The sequence below is a fragment of the Thermobia domestica genome, chromosome 2 (assembly GCF_964235325.1).
Source record: "Thermobia domestica chromosome 2, izTheDome1.hap1.1, whole genome shotgun sequence".
Classification (NCBI taxonomy): domain Eukaryota; kingdom Metazoa; phylum Arthropoda; class Insecta; order Zygentoma; family Lepismatidae; genus Thermobia; species Thermobia domestica.
In genome coordinates this window covers 12,941,542-12,961,633 of record NC_137455.1, presented here as the reverse complement: position 1 = coordinate 12,961,633, position 20,092 = coordinate 12,941,542, and the positions used below count along the sequence as shown (strand labels likewise).

Sequence of the window (20,092 nt, the reverse complement as noted above, 5' to 3'; positions counted from 1 at the left end):
GACTTTATTTTATAAGAAACCAAAGATAAGAAAATATACGATAGAATACAAGGTAGGCCTCATAGTACCCTTCGCCACTGATTACGTTCCGTAAAACATTATAGCACAAAAGCATGATGAAATGACTAGATTCTCACAATCGAATGTGCTTGTTTTTAACTATTTCAATAATATCTTTTAATTAAGGAAAATACTTATTAGGAATTTAAAAGCTCGGAATAATTCACTGAAATATCAAAAAATAAGTAACATATAGTAGTTTCAATTTTCAAATTCCATATATTTTGAAAATTTAATACTTAGTAGAGTGCATGAGAAATTTAAGAGCAAAATGGGAATTTCTGCCTTTCAAGCTGGGATTTTATAAGGTTCCAGGTTGCCATCACTGAATTACATGCTCTCTGATGCCTTGCACGTTTTCGACACGAGGAAATATCGTGAGAGATTTTCTTCGATGTATCCTAGAGTGTATGGAAGATTTTAGTTTTAATTACTTTAGAAAATACAGTAAATATGAAATTGAAAAAAACTGAGACCAAAAATGGCGGCGTATTGAGTACTGTTTTTCAGTTCCTATTTATTCCATGTCACAGCCTGCCAGTCATTTTAATATTTAAACTTAAAATGAAGATTGATTTGATAAATTATTCACAAATAGATGCAATTAATGACTTTAAAATACGTTTGAAGAAAATTTTATATATACACGTGCAGAACAAGTATAAAAACAATTTGCTTACCATAATAAATTGATGAGATAGTTTCGTAGATCGATGTACCATGTTTCTTTGGCTGCCATTTTGAAAGAGAAACTACATATAACGAGTGAGGTTCCAAGAAAGAGAAACTACATATAACGAGTGAGGTTCCAAGAAAGAGAAACGCGGTATTACTAAGAAATTTCGCTAAGTGGATACTCTAACAGTATAATAATGATTGGGACAAACAATTCGTAATATTACTTAAGAACTATATTCAGCCTAATAATAAGATGTTATAATAGTAGTTATTCTCTTCTGATTCATTTTTGAGATTCATCTGAAAATTTTGTTCTGGCACTCCTGAATCACTATTGCCAGAAAAATAAAGATGACAGTTCATTTTATTGTAATTAAGAAAGTTAATATAAACTTTTAAGTTAATACTATTTAATAGTATAGAAAGTAATACTAACATATGTATGCTCCTAACACAGGATGTTAATTAGGTCACACATATTTACTTGAAAGATTTTTTAAAATATAAAATTTAAAGTTGTTTTTTTTTTTTTTTTTTTTTTTAAGATTTGTGAAAAGATACTTCTGCAGGCAAGCAATCCTACTGGAAATTCCAAGAACCAAGGATAGAAATTGTACAATAATTACCGTCTTCGTAAAAACTATTTTGCTGTAAGTTTTGGAACGTGATTTATACGTTCATTCATTATCCCGCTGTTCATACTGTACGTAAATGTTATGTAATTCAGTCTGTATGATACATATGCATGTACACAAATATATGCATACCAGATATTAGAGATTTATAAAATTATTATTATTATTATTGTTAAATCAGGTGTATAGTAGCTCAACATCAAATACAGTAATTTCTATGGTACTATACGATCTTTGCGATTTTACAAAATTTCCAACCCTGCTAAGAATGTAAATAAACGGAAGTCTGCTGCTGTCACGTCATCAATGGTTGGAAGTGGCTACAATTTGAGTTGGCGTTGACAGCATAAAAAAAAGTTGAGTTAAAGCAATGGATGGGGAAGGAAACACTGATAAATATTCTATTTTATTACCAACGTACAATGAACGTGAAAATCTTCCAATTATTGTATGGTTAATTATTAAGTATATGGACGAGAGGTATGTATTTGAGAGTATGGCTAAAGTAAAATGCGTGAATCAATTCCCATTCTTATTAAGAAGTTGTGAGAAACTAATGCGTACTATCTTATTTTATGGGGGCATGCGTATATTCATGAAATATTGACCACTCTTACTGCCTTAGAAAATGTTTATTAGGGAAAAAAGCGCATTAATGGGTGCAAGTTGACTAAAGGGGTGACTGCAATTTATTCCGGAGTAAGTCTTCCACTTGAAGATTTTCCCCACATCATCGCATTGTATCACAAACTGTGTTACTGCTAGCTTACATCGAGGGCAGCGTCTCTGTACATTTGCAGCCATGTTCAGAATAGAAATATTCGTTATTTCACAATCAACCTTGCGCCAAGTAGTTCCCTCCTCTTGCCAAATAGTTCCAGGTTCATAACCGCTTATATAAAAGATAGACACAACTTCAGTTCTTACTTACAAACGAGCAAATTATCCATTTCTTCCAGTGAATTTTCAAAATTTTGCTAGAAACGGATGAACGAATTTTCTTTAAAATACACCAACGTATGCTAACTGGCTACTGGAAAGCACGAGCCGAGTTAAGATAGGATCAGGGCGCGTCCGAAGGGAGTAGTCGCGTCAGCGACGGTGGATATACATTGAAACAAGGCTAGTGGAAAAGCGCTTCATATAGCATAAAAGCACACGCATTGTGTGTGGTAAGCTTTGCGGCACGTTTATGGTTACACTGTCACTGTGTACATTGCCTCGGCATAGCACTTCACTTCGTCGTGGCTTGCTTATGGAACATTTTGTGTAAAGGGCACACTTTCCATTTCTTATTTCTGTCTTATTCTAATGTGAGAAATTCCTTGAAATTCTGAAGTTTCGTCCTTTCCAACGTCCGGTAACTCAGATTTCTGGTTCAGTTTTCCGCAATTCTGTTACACTGTTATTCTGTTATACTGTTCGGACACTATCGTCATGCTATTAATTCCGTTAAGCCCGGTCAGCTAATGGTCAGAAGTAACTGATCAAAAGTTGAAAAATCCCTGCCGAAGGCATTGCCAGTTTTGACAGGTTATGTAAGGTTACATTATGTTTCGTACGGCATGACTTCCTATTTTAGAGGGGCACACTGACATTTATGAAATACTGTTTTCTCGTAGCACGAAATACACTTTTACTGCCTTAGAAAATTCTATAAAGGTAGATTACTGGGTGTAGACTGACTTCAGGATGGCTGCGTAGAAAACACCAACCAACTTGTGCTAGGTGGCAAGTATCAAGCACGAATGCTATGTAATCGGGGGGTTCAAGAGCGCAGTAGGTGGCCCGAACGTTAGCGAGAAGGGGCGCCCATAGATAGGCGCGTTACCGATGGTAGGTATACGTAGTGGAGCAACAGTTCATATGGCATTAAAACACATGACTAGCGTGTAGCATCTAGCTTTATACACTTTCTTTATGTAACATTTCACATCACCAGTCTTCCTTATGAAGTAAAATTTAGCACCTTTTCCAATGACAATGGAGCACACTCACAAAATGCTTTCTTTGTTGCCGCTTTTTCTAAATAACATTTCACACTATTGATTCTTGCATTACGTTTGAGAACGTAACTTCTTTTATTTTTCCTTATCTTAACTACTTTCCTACACTTTTGACATCACGTACGTACATTCATTAATTCGTACAATTTCAGCAAATTTTTCCTCTTCTTTGTATTTAACTGCACAAAAGTAAACACGGTTAAATCACAGCCTGCACAGATATTCGCCATTTTCCCAATATACTCCTTCTGCAATGGGGTAATCTTCCAGGGTAACGTCAGCCATAGCAATGTCATCAATATTCATAAATAATTTCTACCTTTTTCTTATTCTTAGAGACACGATTTTGTGGTAATTAAAAATTCGCAATTTCGTTATAAAAAAAATACGCGTAAAGCGGGATAAAATCGTGAATAAAAATTCAGTGCAAGAACGCTATTTTCCTTGGCAATTGCAATTAGTTACCTTTTATTTCACCTTAATTTCCACTGATCAATCACCATGATATGAGCTTATGCATGACCATATCAAACAATATTTGAGTTTTTAAAAAATAGCACTAAGCATACTTATTGAACGAAAGGATAATTTAAAAACAACGAATACAGAGAACATTAATTAAAAAAAAAAAAAAAACTTTAGTATTTACAGTTTACTTATGCAAATAACACTTAAGCATTGTTTCAATGTTTTCTGGTGTTAAATTTGTTCTTTTGTCGGTAAGTATGGCATTGTATGAAGAGCGAGCCCCCTCCACATCAACATTCGAAACTGATATGTACACTCATGTTCAAAATGATTGTCACATAACTGTCTTCTTGTAAGACATAATATGGTAATGCTTTTGTAGGATACTTTTAATACTGATACCATGTGTATAATCGGGAAATGAATATTTGTGGTAAATTTCATAGGGAAAGAATTATAAATACGAAAATTAGTATGAGTAAAACAAAATGTTGCTAAATAGACAAGGAAGTTTTATTTTCGTTTTATTGTTCTTATTTACTACTCTTTTGACATGAAATGTGTCACATCCATGTCTTTGCCGATTATACACATACTAAAAATGTAAGAAATACGGGGGAAATTCGTTATCAAATTACATTCCTATAACAACATATTTATAGACATGCGACAATAATTTTGGACAGGGGTGTACACTTTCCAGCGATTTCTGAATGCTCATTTAACATACCGCGCAACACTCTTTCCACACTATTCACTTCACCCGTAGATACCGTTTGGAGCTCGCATGTAAAATTTCAAAAATTCATGGTGGTCTGTTTTCTCAAAAATGAGAATTTTCATCACATTGCGTTGAAAAATTGTCACTTTTGAGTAAATTTCATGGAATATCGGGACTTGTTGCAAATTTCGCGTTTAATCGCCAGTGTTATATGGCCTAACAAATGGTGAACAAGTATATATTTTAGGTACACAACGTTTTCGCACAAAACTGATACATTTCGCGTATCACCAAAAAATCGTGTCGCTACTTATTCTATCACTCGACAAGAACCACCCTCACTACTTCTTCCCAATATATTTTGCAAATTTTCAGTTATCGCGGCGGGGCTTCCGAAAGTTAAGCGGTCATCATTACCAGTACGTTAGTTTAAACCGGTAACCGAAACAAGTCGGACACATTTAGGATGCTTCGCTTATTATAGTTTTCGTGTTTTAACAGTACGTTCTTATGTGGTTACAAGTGCAGACTTCGTATTACATATTCTCACGTTTTACTCATGGTAAGACATGTTATATGTTCCTCTTTCGAAATTAGAATTCATATTTCGTCCGTAGTTTTATAAAACTGTCTCTCCATAAAATGGGACAGCACCAACTAATGTTTTGTTTAAACGTGTGTAGTTTTTACTAACTTGTGGGGAAGTGTAGAGTTATACAATGAAAGTTTAATGTAAGCGTACGTAACCTCTGATACTTGCATTCAAAGTAGGTTATATCGGGAAGGTTCTAGATTGCTGGTCCCCCTATATTTTTCATAAATTGAAGTATTTGCTTAACTGATACATGCTCCTTCTTCCTCATGCTTGCGAAGATGATGTTTCTTTAGTTCCTGTGAATACTATTTATTATTAATTATGGGCAGTGGCGTATTTAGGGGGGGGGCTTCCGGGCTTAAGCCCCCCCGAAATCTTACTTACTATAGTAAAGTATATGAAATATCTTACAGAATTTTCACATTTTCAGGCAAAGCCCTCCCCGAAAGTTAGCAAAGCCCCCCCCGAAAGAAAATCGTAAATACACCACTGATTATGGGTTAGAGGGTTTTCCGCCATACGTGTGTAGAAATGTTTATTGTTGTCGGGGGTTAGGGCGGCTTCCCCCCTATGCTTTGAAGAAGTATTTTAACATTTTGTAAAATAGTGATATTTTAGGTTTTTGAAATAGTCGAAGGTTGTCCTGGTATACTTTTATAGAAAATTGTGTTGTTGTCGGGATGGGTAGAGGGTTAGGGAGATGCGGGTCAGTGGTATAGGTGACCCGGAAGATCAAAAAAAGTGTATTATTTTCTTCTGGTCTTCTAATAATACAGTTTTTCGGCTCTTATGGATCATCTATATCACTGACCCGCATCCAGGGAAGGGGGACCAGTAATCTAGAACCTTGCCGGTTATATCTAATCAGTGTGGATCATGTGAAAGCATAAACTACGATTACGAAACCTGGACGTGTCGTAACTTCCTAACATGAATGTACAGGCACAGCTTATTATTAAGAAACAAAACTTAACGTGCACCATATATAAAGAATCTTACTCGACAGTAGTTCTGGAAACTATAATTTTACTCGTATGGAGCGGATAGTTATGTTATGTGTAAATGTTCCTTCAGAATGTAGAATTGTTTCAATAATGTACTTATTTACTTCGGTTAGTGTAACGTTCAGGGATTGTCTTATTATTTTGATGTAAATTATTGGTTCCGGGAGTTAGCATTTGGAAAATATTTACACAATGAATTGAATTTTAGCATCGACTGCAAAGATTAATGCTAGTTCGTACATTTTTCTTGTAGTGGCTATAACTATGAAATCATTGTAATCGATGATGGCAGTCCAGATGGAACATCCGAAGTGGCTCAGCAACTTCAGAATATCTATGGAAGTGACAAAATTGTGAGTAATACTCTTTAATAGTGTTCGTTGGATCGGGAGGGTCAATACTTATGTCTTAAGCTCATTTTACGTTCTGGGATTTCACATCTCTTTATCACGAGCACTAAATGTTTATGCAGTTTTACTAGATGAAAAATTGGCTTGCGATATTTCCTTCCAGATTTACATTGAAAATTCGTTGTATACAATCTGGTTGATTTCCATCTGTTATAGAATCATGGCAAAGCAAAATTGTTGCTTCTGTTGGTCCCAGGTGTCGATTAGCTAGTGGTAATGTGAATTAAAATATAAAATTCAGTCGACTGTAGTTGAAACCTTAGATAGAAGTGCGACATTATGGCCAAGAACTATTAAATGTGCTGGAAAGTTGCAGTTGTATGATTTTTATTTACTTTTTAAAGAACAAGTGCAGACAGATTTGAAAGCAAAGCTTTTGGGTATGGTAAGATATGAAGTGCGTCAAGAAATCATGTTTTAAATTTTAAAAGTATTTAGTTACGAAAGGTAGTAAGTACTAATCACTTGGACTAATTTTGATATACATCTAATATGATAGTTGCCGAAATTTTTAATAGGAACTCCCGTCTCATATTTCAGCTCCACTACTTTTTTCATGGCCCATTGTTCCACCTTAGTCTAAAAAGCATCCTGAGATGTTAAAGTAGAAATTCTATTTCGGGATCCTTCAAGAGTCTCGGTGGCTCAGCGCTCACTTCTGGTGCGTGGGACCACTGCTTCGATCCCAGCTCGCACCAAATGGGTATTGCGCTGGACAGATATCTTGTACGTGGGTTTTTCCACTTCTTTTATTCCGCCATTTCATTCATTATCATCGTCACCGTCTCCCTTAGTCTTGGTGCAGAATTGTGGGACGTTAAACTAAAAACCCAGTGTTGCCGTAATCGTTTAATTAAAACAATTTTTCAGTCTTCTATAGCATACGAGGCATAACAGTCGGATGCCAGACTTTTTCATTTCTACCTTAACTAAAATAAAAGACGTCGAAGATCCTGAAGAAGTTTCATGTGTTTAGATTTTCGTTGGACATAGTTTATCCTATATTCGTTCCGAATGTGAGAAATAGATAATTAATTGCATGTAGTGTTTTTTTTTTTTTTTTTCGCAGTAAGCGCAGGATAGGTTTCGCTGTAGTTTTTTTTTTCTTTATTTATTTTCGTGTTTTGTAGAATTTGTACGTAACTTAGACAAAAAGTAGTGGCAACAATGTTCTTACGTCAAAGAGCGTATCTCATCATCATGAGTTCCGTAGCTGATAAGGGAATGTGAAACGATGAAGTGTGGCAAATGGTAACGACTGTGGATTTATTCAGTCGAAAGCAGCAGTCTCGTATAGTAGAAGAGGAAAGTAGAAGCACCATAACAGTATATTTCGGAAAGAAGAACAACGTGCGCGGATTAAGATGGAAGTGGCATGTGGGCGCAGTGTACATTTTCAGGGACTTCGCGACAATTTTTCTGTCAAAATTAAAGAATCACTTCACGGGAAGCACTACTATACGAGAGAAGCCCATCCGTATCATATGGTGATCCGTATGAGACATCGACAAAGATTATTGCGCTGACTGTGTACGACGCCTTTCACATGTGTGGCACATTAAAGGAATGTAACAGGTGTTCTTTTGTTCACAAAGTCAGGTACGAATTAGAACGATGTTGCTATACATTTTATCCGGCATTTCATTCCAGAATTTTGACCAAAAAAAAGTGTCCGATCAAGTTTACCTACATAATATTTATCTTCATGATAGGAGCTATAGATTCTATTTACCAAAACTATATCAAGATTATTACCGGGCAGGCACCAGGATATTATTTTGAAATCCCTCAGGATTGGGATGTTTGTGCACTAAATTATCGGAATGAACGCAGGGAACAAGAAGGGTAGGGGTCTTTTAGATTAATTTTATGAGCATGTACGAGGATATTTCCAAATATTTCCAGTCTGATACTGAAATATCGTGCCTCCGGTAATAAGCTGTTCATGGCATGTAGCAGTGCTACATATGGAAGACGCAATGTATCCGTTTCAACTGTGTAGCTGCGTCAATTCGCTGGAGGCAGTCTGAATCAGTCGCTGGGCGTTGAGCTGGCATCTGCATGACAATGCCCCAGCCCACACGGCTATTGTTGCCAAGGTTGCAGTGCCAAATCTCGGCTGTAGGGTGAGTGGTGAATCTCCTCGTGGCGATAGTCTTTCACTGCAGCCTTGGCAACAACAGCTGTGTGGACTGGAGCATTGTCATGTAATATTCAACTTCTGTCCAAAAAGTCGGGTGATTGACCTCATACTGCTCACGGTCATAAGAGAGTGCCACCACCACATCCCGCGCTGGACAGGTCACGACATACGTACGTGGAAATACTGACGCGGGTACGCCCCAGTACGCCAACATGTGACTGGATCCTAGTCCACGACAATGACCGGCCACTCATGCATTTCTGGTGCAGCAGTTCTTGACCAACAGAGGAGTGATATCACTCAGCTACCTACCCTACTCCCCAGACTTGTCTCCCCCGAATTTTTTTCTTGTTCCTCAGATTGGAGTTGCCCTGAAGAGCCACAGGTTTTCGAATATTTCGGACATCCAATATAATGTTACGACCCAGGTGAAGGCCATCTCTAAAGACGAGTACGCCAGAAGTTTCCAGGACTTGTACAGCCGTTCCTAAAAGTGCATTACCATCAACAGGAATTACGTCAAAAGAGAGTAACTGCCGTTTCAAGTAAGACAATAATCTGTTCGAATTATTGACACATTTACCGAACTTTCTGGACAGATTTTTGTACGAGCTCAATGAAAACTAGAGGGTTGCAACTGATTATTTCTTCCATAAATGGCAGTATATGCCGTGAACGACTTATGACCAATGGCGTGATATTTTAGTACCTAGTCGGAAACTTTTTGGAAATACCCTGGAGAACATTTAGATAAATATATAAAATTCACATAGATCATATACAAAGGTGAATAATTTAATGATAAAATGTGAATGTGTTTTTTAAAATTTATTTTCTGACAGGTACTACGACCAAGGCCTTCTAAACTCGGACTGGGAACAGCATATATTCATGGAATGAAACATGCTACAGGAAATTTTATTATAATTATGGATGCGGACTTATCACATCATGTAAGTATTACAGTTGAAGAAACTGTTATTATGCATTATTATGTATGTTTATTGTACGAAATGTGCAGTAGCAATATATTTAGGTTTGTTGTTCACAGTTACGCTGTCTTCAGGACGCTATGAAAGTATAATCTGTCAATGCAGGTATCTGCTGAGTACGGCTGCAGATCAGTGTGTATATATACATAGGTCTGATTTCTTTTTTAACATTGATCTGTGATAATTAGTGTCCTGTCATAACTGATATTTGAAAATAGTTTCACTGCTTATTAGAAATTAAAACAATAAATGTAAAGATCCGCTGTTGTGCTGTGTAAGTTAAAGGAAACTGGATGCAAGTGAATGATGATAAATAAAGACAATGGAAAAAAACGAGATAATAAACAAACGTTAGTATTTATAAATTAACATGAACTGGCATCGGAACAGGGATCATTCGTACTGCAGGTCAGTACTCTACCACTGAGCTTCTAAGTCTCTATGTTTTTTAAACTTGTTGGGAAAATGTAATTAGGAATTTTGATGCTGCCAAGTTTAAATGAGTAGGGGCTTTAAACAAGTTGTTCATAGCAGGTATCCCTTTCTGAAATTACGAGGGAAGATCACAGACTAAGCTTACGAGGCCGATATTTCTGGAGTTTCGTCTGTTATAGAGAAATGAGGAATATGCGGTAATTTTAATACATGAAGTTGGCAGCTGTGCAGTTTCAGCCACCCGCCACCTACAGCACTAGTTATAGGCAAACAGAAATGGCGATTCGTTTGGAAAACTGGTCTCCCGAAGAAGTCCGCTCAGTTATTCAATTTCTGGGGGCGAAACATGTAACCGCGAATGAAATTCATCGGCAGTTGGTAGAGGTTTACGGAGAGATTGTAGTGTCTCGTCAGCATATCGCAGCTGGTAGAGAAAACGTCACCGACGAGGAGCACAATGTCCGACCCAGCACGGCATCAATAGATTTGATCACAGCTCGCGTGGAGGAGCTAATTCAGGACAACAGGAGACTCACGTTACGACTTTGACCTGTTTCCGCATTTGAAGGGGCACCTAGGAGGCTAGAGGTGAAACACTTCGTAACAACGTAACACGCAAGGAAGGATTTTTACCCCAGAAAGGAATCTTCAAACTCATCCCACGATGCGACAAGAGCCTTAACCGATATAGAGACTATATCGAAAGATAACCTAATATATGTAATATCTGTTGACTGTATTAGCTGTATAAAATAATATATACAGGTTTCACTACAGGTTTTGTAACCTTACTTTCTGATCACCCCTCGTACTAAATCTTTCTGTCCTATTATTGTATGTCAGTATTACCATTGTTTGCTAATTGGAATATAAGGCCCAGCTTAGGCGGAATGATGTATCAGAATAATTCTCGTAGAAGATAAACAGCGGAATATTGCTTAAAATAACTTTACGGCATTTGTCAACAATTTTACGTGGCAGTGACACTTACATTATTTGTGAGATTTCTTGGCTCTATATAAATAAGTTTTGTTATAAACATTAGCTGAAGGTTTTACCTTTAAAATTTCTATTTTTATACTGGAGTTTTTTAGAGTGTAACGTCTGTTCTTTCCCAATTAATTGGTTTACTTCGCAACGAAGGTGCATTTTCGCAACTTTATGCAATGTATGTAGCGAAAATGTGCATAGGACTATTTACAGAATGTCCTCTGTCAGCTTCACACTGATTGTACACTAATAAGTTGTCTGTATTCTAGAAATGAATACTATTTAAAATTAAATAAAGCAAATAAATTTATTCTAACACCTTTTGCTATACTGCTGTAGTATTTTTAATGTATGTTTTATGCTCGGTAGCTTAATGATGTTAGGAGAAATCGTAAAATAAATATTTCCGTCTAAAACTAGCCAAGTAACGTGAATACATAATTAAATGCATAGTAACGTTTATTGTAGTGAAACAGATAAACCTTTATATGCTTTGGTTTCAATTCCAGCCGAAGTTCATTCCACAATTTATTGCCAAACAGAAATCCAAAGACTATGATGTGGTATCAGGGACTCGCTATATTAATGGAGGTGGTGTACATGGCTGGGACTTCAAGAGAAAGCTGGTCAGCCGAGGTGCCAATTTCCTCACACAGTTGCTCCTGAGGCCTGGGGCTTCTGACCTTACAGGCAGTTTCAGGTATGGTCGTACTTTCTCACCTTAGGTACTAGGTTGTATCGTATTGACAGCAAACTTAATTATGTTTTTTTTTCTTTTGTCTTAAACCCAATTGTATATGCTGTTATCGAAATGAAATGAAATCTTTCAGTTTAACGTCCCACGATTATGTCCTTAAGGCTAAGACAGATGAGTAAGGCAAGTGAATGATGATGAAAGAATCGGTAGAATGAGAAAGTGGGAGGAAACGGGAGTACCTCGAGAAAACTTACGGACACGATATTGTCCACAACGAACTTACTTAGTAGGGTATCGAACCAGGGACCTCAATCATCAGAGGTAAGCGCTGTACCACTGAACTACCGTGCTGTTATTGAAGAGCAATGAGAATAATGTTGGAAACGTCCGAAGTAGATAAACACAGCAAAATATAAATCACTTTTACAAAATTACTATTAACCCGCAACATTTGTTACACTTTTGACCATTAGATATTGTGGTTTCATTTGTGCATGTGTTGTGCTTCTTGGGCAGGTTTCATTTGGATATGCTTTGTATAAAACTAGCTTTGTACCTCTGGGTTTCATTCCTTCATTGTTGAATCATTTCAATCCACGCTAAGATGTTTTTCACCAACAATTGTCGCTGGAAAACTATCTGCTTCACATCTGTTTCGGAATACAAGTATACCCCAAGAGTATTCTATAAAACATTTGATCACTTCATTAATTGTCACCCTTAAACTGTCACTAGTTTTTAATATTATTCCACTAGCTAGTTTAGAAGAACGTGTTGATCCTAATTGACGATTATTATTTAAAAGTATCTTTAAAATCATTAATTTGATTAGTTAATATTTTACTTTTACTTTTTTTTGTTGTTGCTGTGTGTGTGTATATGTAATGGGTGAAAAAACTATGATCCATTCTTTTGTAAATAATCAACATACATACAAACACTTGTTTAGTGGGTCATATATTTAAGATCTTTTTAAATATAAAGCTGGAAGAGCCGATCGGTCAGACGGATTCCTTTTCTCTTTTGGGCCGCGGTGGCTCAGTGGTAGAGCGTTCACCTCTGGTGCTAGGGATCCCGGGTTCGATCCCAGCCCCCGCCAAGTGAACTTTGTGGTGGACAAACACCGTGTGCGTGGGTTTTCTCGGGGTTCTCCCGTTTCCTCCCACTTTCTTCATTCCACCATTTCATTCATTATTCATCATCACCGTCTCCTTTAGCCTAACCGGCAGAAGCGTGGACGTAAAACTCAAAGATTTCATTTCATTTTTTCCTTTTCTCTTTTCAACTTCTCTTTATATGTTGCATAATCATTTCTCTCTTAGTTCAATACTTGATGGTATGAAATAGTACCCCCAATGTATTCTGAACTTTTTGTGCCTTACAAAATGACACACAACAGGAATACATTTTAATTTGCCAAATCACTAAGCCACACAGTGTGTTTTCTTTTACAAGGTTAATACAAACATCCTGCGTTTAGTGCTACACTCATGTGGCGAAAAACAAGTTCGTACGGTGGCTTCTTATGTTTTTTCTGTCGATTCAGCAGGCAGTATAAAGGATCCAGCTGGTGTGAGATTAGGGAGGATGATTTCTTGTTCAGAGATACAGGGGTTGAAAAAAAAAAATCTAAAATGTTTGCAAAAGTGTGAAAATCATACCTAGTAAGGTGTGGGGCCTCCTTTTGCGTCCAAAACAGCTTGGATCCGACGTGGAATTGACGTATACAGCTCCTGAATCGTGGTGTGTGGAATTTTGTACCATAATTCCTCCAAAATATGCTCCAGTTCCTTAAGGGATGCTGGTGGGGGGTAATGAGACCGAACACACCTTTCTAACTCAGACCACAATGGCTCAATGATGTTCAGATCTGGTGATTGTCGGACCCAGGGGACCTCAAACCATGATTTCACCTTTTTTGCAGCGTGACAGGGTGCCAAATCATCTAGGTAGATGCCATCACCATCAGGAAACCATATTTGGGCTATGGGTAGAACCTGGTCCCCCAAAATGGCCTCATACGCCTTAGCATTCATCATTCTATGCAGAGCTATGATGGGATCTGCAGAAAACCACGATATCACTGCCCATACTGTAACAGAATCACCCCTATGCTTTACTGTTTGGAGCAGACAGTCTGTATCATAGGCCTGCAACGGTGTTCTCCATACGTAAACACGACCGGTTGTTGGAAACAAGATGAAGGTCGATTCAGCGGACCACATTATGTGTTTCCACTGCTCATGAGTACACGCCTTATGGTCCTTGCACCACTGGATACGCCTCTTCGCATGTACTGTTGTGATCAGGGGTTTGGCGATAGCGGCCCTGCCATGAATTTTCATTTTATGAAGTTCCCGTCGCACCGTTTTCGATGAAACGGTTCTGTAGGCCGGAATTGAGTTCAGACGTAATTTTCATTGCAGTGGTCTTCTTTTTAGCTGCTACAATCCGTTTTAATGCCCTCCAGTCCCTATCTGACAGGATTGTCTTTCGACCACTGTTGTGCTTTGCAGACGTCGTTTGCCCGTGAATTGTGTATGCCCTCGTGACATTGGACATAGTGCCTTTCGATACCCCCACAATGTTCGCCACTGTTGCCACTGAAGCTCCAACCAGACGGGCACCAACGATCATGCCTCTTTGGAAGTCTGTCAGGTCGCCCATTTTACCGCACCACTTTCACACCATGACACATTGGAAAAAAAAAAAAAAAACGATCAGCAACCGAAAAACGCGTTGTGCAGTGGAAGGCCAAACTTACGTATCCTGTATGAAGTGTTTTAGATTTTTTTTTTTTGTCTTACCCCTGTACTTTAACACAAGTCATTCAATAGATAGAATAGAATGAATGCATTTTAGGGAGAAGAAAAATTCCTTTTGCGTTTCTTGTTTTCTCACTAAGCCAATGTTGCCAATATGTGTTTTGATTCTGACGAAATTGATCACAGATTGACTTACTTTTGGAAAGGCAAGAATAAAAACAATGCAAGAGGAAGCGTTTTCCTTGTAAAAATAAATAAATAAAGACGAATTGAATGTACAGCAGAGAGGTAAGCAAAAAGCCTTTAAGAAGTTAAATCGGATTATCTTCGGTAAGTATTAATGTGTGTACTGAAACTTTTGTGCTGATCACACACGATTTGGATTTAAAAAGAATTACACAACGCCCTACTGGCCCTAGTGTCTTGATTACTGTGAGGTCATCGAAGTGAAGTCCTAGCTTTGATTAGCACTTGGGTTCATAATAGCGGAGAACCAGATGGCTGGTAGTGCGGCGTTCACACAATGTCGTGAGAACAACTGGGGGAACTACTTAAGTGAAAGAATAGTACTGAAGAAGAAAACCAACAACAGACTCGCGAGAATTTAAATCGTAAGCTGGTCAGCTTAAACTCTTTAGGGTCCAAGTTGAGGAGCTTAGTTTAATGAAATTCAAGAGTGATAAATACACGACCGGACCGAGAACTCACTACGCTTTCTAACCAGCTACACACTTTTTGTCTCTTAAGGTGTTTAGCTTTAGCTAGCGCGCCGGTACGTTCAGTCGAATACTCGGGTTCGATTTCATTCCAGGCTTCCATTTTTTCCTCCAATTTTTATTCCCAGCTCGCGCCAAGTGAGCTTTGTGGTGGACAAACACCGTGTATGTTGGTTTTCTCGGGATTCTCCCGTTTCCTCCCGCTTTCTTCATTCTACCAGTTCATTCATTTCTCATTATCACCGTCACCTTTAGCCTAGCCGGTATAAGCGTGGGACGTAAAACTTAGATTTCATTTTATTTTCGTTTCATTTTTATTAAATTTCAGAGGATATAGTGTTACAAAAAATCGATTCTTTCCTTTATTTATCATAAAATTGTTTAGTTTGAGTTTTTTAAAGTTAAAAAGAACGTATTTAATACTTTGATGATTTTTCCGCCCTTAGGTTATATAAAAAACCTGTTCTAGAGAAACTTGTTCAGTCATGTGTTTCAAAAGGATACGTCTTCCAGATGGAAATGATCATCAGGGCAAACCAGTTCAATTATTCTGTAGGAGAGGTAAGTATCGACTGTTTGTTTTCAGTGCTGCTTTTAACTGTTTTAAGCTCTTAAATGTTTCCACAATATTTATGTAAGTGTTGGGATGGCAAATCCCTTTATGCCTAATCGGTGGAATTGAATTTTGGAATAGCATTGATACGATCAGTTAGGAGGCAAGTCAATGAATCCAGTTTAATTCAAATAATCTTCACATTTCAAAAGTTAACTTTCAGCGAACATGAAAAAGCTCGTAACTGAATTCGCTATGTCTGTGTATATGTTATTTGTGAAGTTTTCAATTTTCTGAAAGAAGTGATGGAATTTGTCTCGTCACTCTTACCGTTCCCGAGATATTGGCCAAAAAAGTTCGGATTTCGGGAGATTTAAGGAGCCATATCTCGGGAACTGTAAGTCATAGAGAGAGGACATTTTGCGAATTTTTCAATTTTGAGCCTTTTATTTTGAGTACATATGTTCGTAAAAGAACATATCTAGAACGTTTTAACATGTTTCCTCCTTCGTATAAACTAAACACTTTCTCATCACTCCCGATTACACGATTCCAGAAGTCTTGTGGGTTGTTGATGTGCGTCCTTTCGAACTCTAAGCGAGCACGTATGTGTATCTGTTAGTTTGACCTGCAAAGCAGAACAAATAATATGAGTACAGTTACATGTCTCTACACTGCGTTCCAGATCTAAAGTTGTTTTCAGGTTTGTTGCAGCAGCGAATGGGTTTGTTGCGTTAGCTTCAATAATCGAAACATCGTCGTCTTCTGTTGTCAGTTGCGGTCTACTCAGTTTCGCTTTAGTTTTTAATCCCTGTTCCTCCTCTGCTTCGAATCGTTCAATTTAATATCTTATTGTTTTTATATCCAGGTTCGAGCAACTTGTTTTTTAGGCATTCCAGCTTCCCATATGCAGTTTTCTTCCTCTAGTTATGAGAGACAAATACCCGCCATTTTTTTTAAAAAGCAATTCGCCGTAGACAGCAAACAGTTCTTTTTGAGTTTGTTCTGCCAATGCTTTCGGAGCATTCTTAACTGGTTCTTGTTACTTTTGGAAGGGCGCTATGTATAATACAGGGCGTTTATAAAAGAACTCTGGGGTTTTAAAAATTCATATATTATTAACGATAAATATAAAAGAACTCGGGGGTTTTAAAAATTCATATCTTATTAACGATGAAAGAGAGCAAAATTTAGTTAATTTCTCTGAAACGACTAGCTCAAAAAGTTTTAGTCATACTAATTGGAAATGTTTTTATCAACAGGTGGCAGCGCTGCGGAGCGTTGACCTTGAGACGACGTAGCGGCTGCGGTAGTCAGTGAATCAGTGCCGTGCCGTGTGGATTGTTGCGCTTCGCGCTATGGTGACGCCACAACAAAAGGCTCAATGTGTTATTTGGCTCATAGAAACTGTCTGTTGTTACCGTACAAAGAAACTTTTTCTTCTGGGGGCATATCAAGAATCTTGTGTATGTGGAGAAAATTCGTAATGTTCGCCATCTCACCGAACGAATAGTCAATTGCGTGGCAACCGTCCCTCCAAACATGCTGGCCAGGACATGGCAAGAGATAGAGTACCGTTACGATGTGTGCCGTGCCACTCATGGGGCTCATATTGAACTTTCTTAAGTTGTTAAAACAAACGTGAAAATGTAAGCTTTCCAATCATGTATAACACATGTATGTACTTTTTTTTTTTTTTTAATACTTATTTTGCCTCAAAACCCCGGCGGGGCTCATATTGAACTTTATTAAATTGTTAAAAACAAAACTTGAAAATGTAAGCTTTCCAATCATGTATAACACATGTATGTACGTTTTTTACTTAATTAAAATATTTTGCCTCAAAACCCCGGAGTTCTTTTATAGACACACTGTACATTGTAGTACTCCGCAAATGAAGTTTCTTTTTTATTATTAATTTTTATTGGAAAAATGAGTGCACATACGAAGAAAGGATTGAAACATGTCTTTTGTGCAAAGTTTATAAGTTGGTTCCGAACAAAACTCCGTTGCGCAAACATGAAAACCTAGAATTGAGGTAGAGATCTAAATTAAGTGGCCTTCAAAACGTCACTGAAAATTTAGCAATTTATAAACAGGAGAAAAAAAATTGCTATGCAAGGTTTTCGGATCTATCAAAATAATTCATAACATATGTAATTTATACTTCTAGAGATCATCTTCCAACACATACTAAAGAATACATACAATAAAATGTGTATGAACTTTGAAATCTGCAAGTGCAAATTGTACACAAGTCATCAAATTTCCGTTCAGTTAAAAATGTAGAATACTGGTTCTACTTTATCACCACAGGTAAACTTTTGATATACAATTTCAGTGATCAAAAGTAGGCAAGTCAAAAATAGAACATTGCATCACACTTGTGTTATACATTCTGATAATACTGTTGCAGACAAACTTAGAGATCTCTTGCCCCAAGTACTACCCATTCTCTCCCCCCCCCCCACACACACACACACGATCCTCGGCTGATTTTAGGCAGCACGTGCGCTGTCATTCTGTTCAGTGTTGCCGTACTTCCGTAACACTTATATAGACCCTATCGAAAGAAACTTTTCATAAATGGAAGATAAAAGAAAGGGACAACAGTTGTGGCAACGTTGATTTTTAGGTAACGGGAGTCATAAATCTCATCGCCAAGAACAGGAAGGAGAGTTTTGAGAACTTTCTAGATTCCACGAAAAAAGTATCTTTATCTATGTCTGCTAGTATATTTAAGTTTGTTCGTATAGCACCATTAAATACTGAAAGGTACCTATTAAATAATAATTTTAATTTTCTATTATTTCAGGTCCCAATTACGTTTGTGGATAGAGTGTATGGAGAATCGAAACTTGGCGGCTCTGAAATATTCCAGTTTGTAAAAGCTCTGCTGTATTTGTTTGCGACGACGTAATAGACTGACTTTGTACTTTCTTTGTAAATTACACTACTATATGTTGAATGTAAATATACAGTTGTGACTTTTCAAAGCAGTGTTTGATTTTTGGTCTGCACAAATAATAGCAACAGCCATTAATCAGAGTGTCTACTAAAATTCCAAAATGAAATTTCGTGACCTTTCCTTTCCCAAACCATAAAATTTAGTAGCATTCTCAAGAGCGAATTGGGCCGAATTTTTATGCATGCGATAGAAGCGTGCTTTGCTTGCGATTTGGTAGCATCTAAAGCCGACTATAGACATTTTTGGTGGTGAATTTTGACGTTTTATAGAATAAAATTTTCCAGTCCATACTTATATTTGTACAGATAAAAAAATCGTGACTCAAAAGCCAAATTTCGTGACTTTTTCTTGACTTTCATGACCGTTTTCTGATTTCGTGACCGATAGACAATCTTTTAATTCACGATTTCTCTTAAATGAATGTGGAAATAACGTCATACGTCGTATTCAAATCGTAATACAATAATAATGAACTATCGCAATCTAACAAAATGTACTACTCATTGCGTAACGTAGCAGAAGGGAACCCTTAAATAACTCTTGAACCATCCGACCGATCTCGATCAAATTTTCCATATCGATGAGGTTCGAGACTCATTTCACTTTGACGGTACAACTAACGGGGGAATATATAGAAAAATACATAAAAATGAAAGTTTGTGACTTAACTCTTGAACCATCCGACCGATCTCGATCAAATTTTCAGCATAGATGAGGTTCAGACCTGGGTGTGTTATTATTTCATTTTGAGAGTCCAATTTAAGGGAGGGGAGACGGAGATATTTAAAAATGACCGATATTAATGTTGAATCCATAGATTTCGGGGTCGCTGACATGAACAATGATACTTCTGATGGCGTTTAAATCAAATTCAGCCCCACAACTTGGGGGAGGAGGAAGATACATAAAAATGATCGAAAATGACCGATATTAGTGTCGAATCTACAGGGTATGATTGAAAAGTACCGGAACTTTTCCCGCCGCGCGGCTCCCTGGCGTTCGAAAAATGTGAGGGGTGGGAGAAAATGTGCGCGGGACCTTCCTCTTTCAAGCGGAACTTGGCCCAGTGCGCTGCGAGCAGCGGTTGAGAAAGCATCGCTGTCCGCACGAATGTCGTTTTGGTCGTCGGTCACATTTTTCGAACGCCAGGGAGCCGCGCGGCGGGAAAAGTTCCGGTACTTTTCAATCACACCCCGTATAGTTTTCGGAATCGCTAAGATGAAGAGTGACACTTCCGATACTGTTTAAATTCAAGT

The 20,092-nt window shown here is 37.6% G+C and overlaps 2 protein-coding genes across 2 annotated transcripts in view; one reads left to right on the top strand and one right to left on the bottom strand.

Moving 5' to 3' along the window:
* LOC145670185 (ethylmalonyl-CoA decarboxylase-like) overlaps window positions 1–1,031 on the bottom strand; it is a 33,958-nt gene extending 32,927 nt beyond the window's left edge. Inside the window, exon 1 of the mRNA XM_081738562.1 lies at window positions 741–1,031. Within this exon, the coding sequence (XP_081594688.1) occupies window positions 741–799 (59 nt within the window). The 5' untranslated portion in view covers window positions 800–1,031. The remainder of the gene's footprint in view (window positions 1–740) is intronic.
* A 621-nt stretch (window positions 1,032–1,652) lies between these two features.
* On the top strand, window positions 1,653–18,864 carry Dpm1 (Dolichyl-phosphate mannosyltransferase subunit 1). Its single transcript, XM_081738577.1, has 6 exons — window positions 1,653–1,853; window positions 6,421–6,520; window positions 9,563–9,673; window positions 11,647–11,837; window positions 15,762–15,876; window positions 18,684–18,864. The coding sequence occupies exons 1-6, from the start codon at window positions 1,744–1,746 to the stop codon at window positions 18,786–18,788; spliced, it is 732 nt and encodes a 243-aa protein (XP_081594703.1). The 5' UTR covers window positions 1,653–1,743; the 3' UTR covers window positions 18,789–18,864.
* Window positions 18,865–20,092: the final 1,228 nt, after the last annotated feature.

Coding starts and splice junctions, on each gene's coding strand:
- Dpm1 (XM_081738577.1), top strand. CDS start 1,744: ATGGATGGGGAAGGAAACACTGATAAATATTCTATTTTATTACCAACG. Junction 9,674..11,646: donor ATGCGGACTTATCACATCAT/GTAAGTATTACA, acceptor TTTCAATTCCAG/CCGAAGTTCATTCCACAATT. Junction 11,838..15,761: donor GACCTTACAGGCAGTTTCAG/GTATGGTCGTAC, acceptor TTCCGCCCTTAG/GTTATATAAAAAACCTGTTC.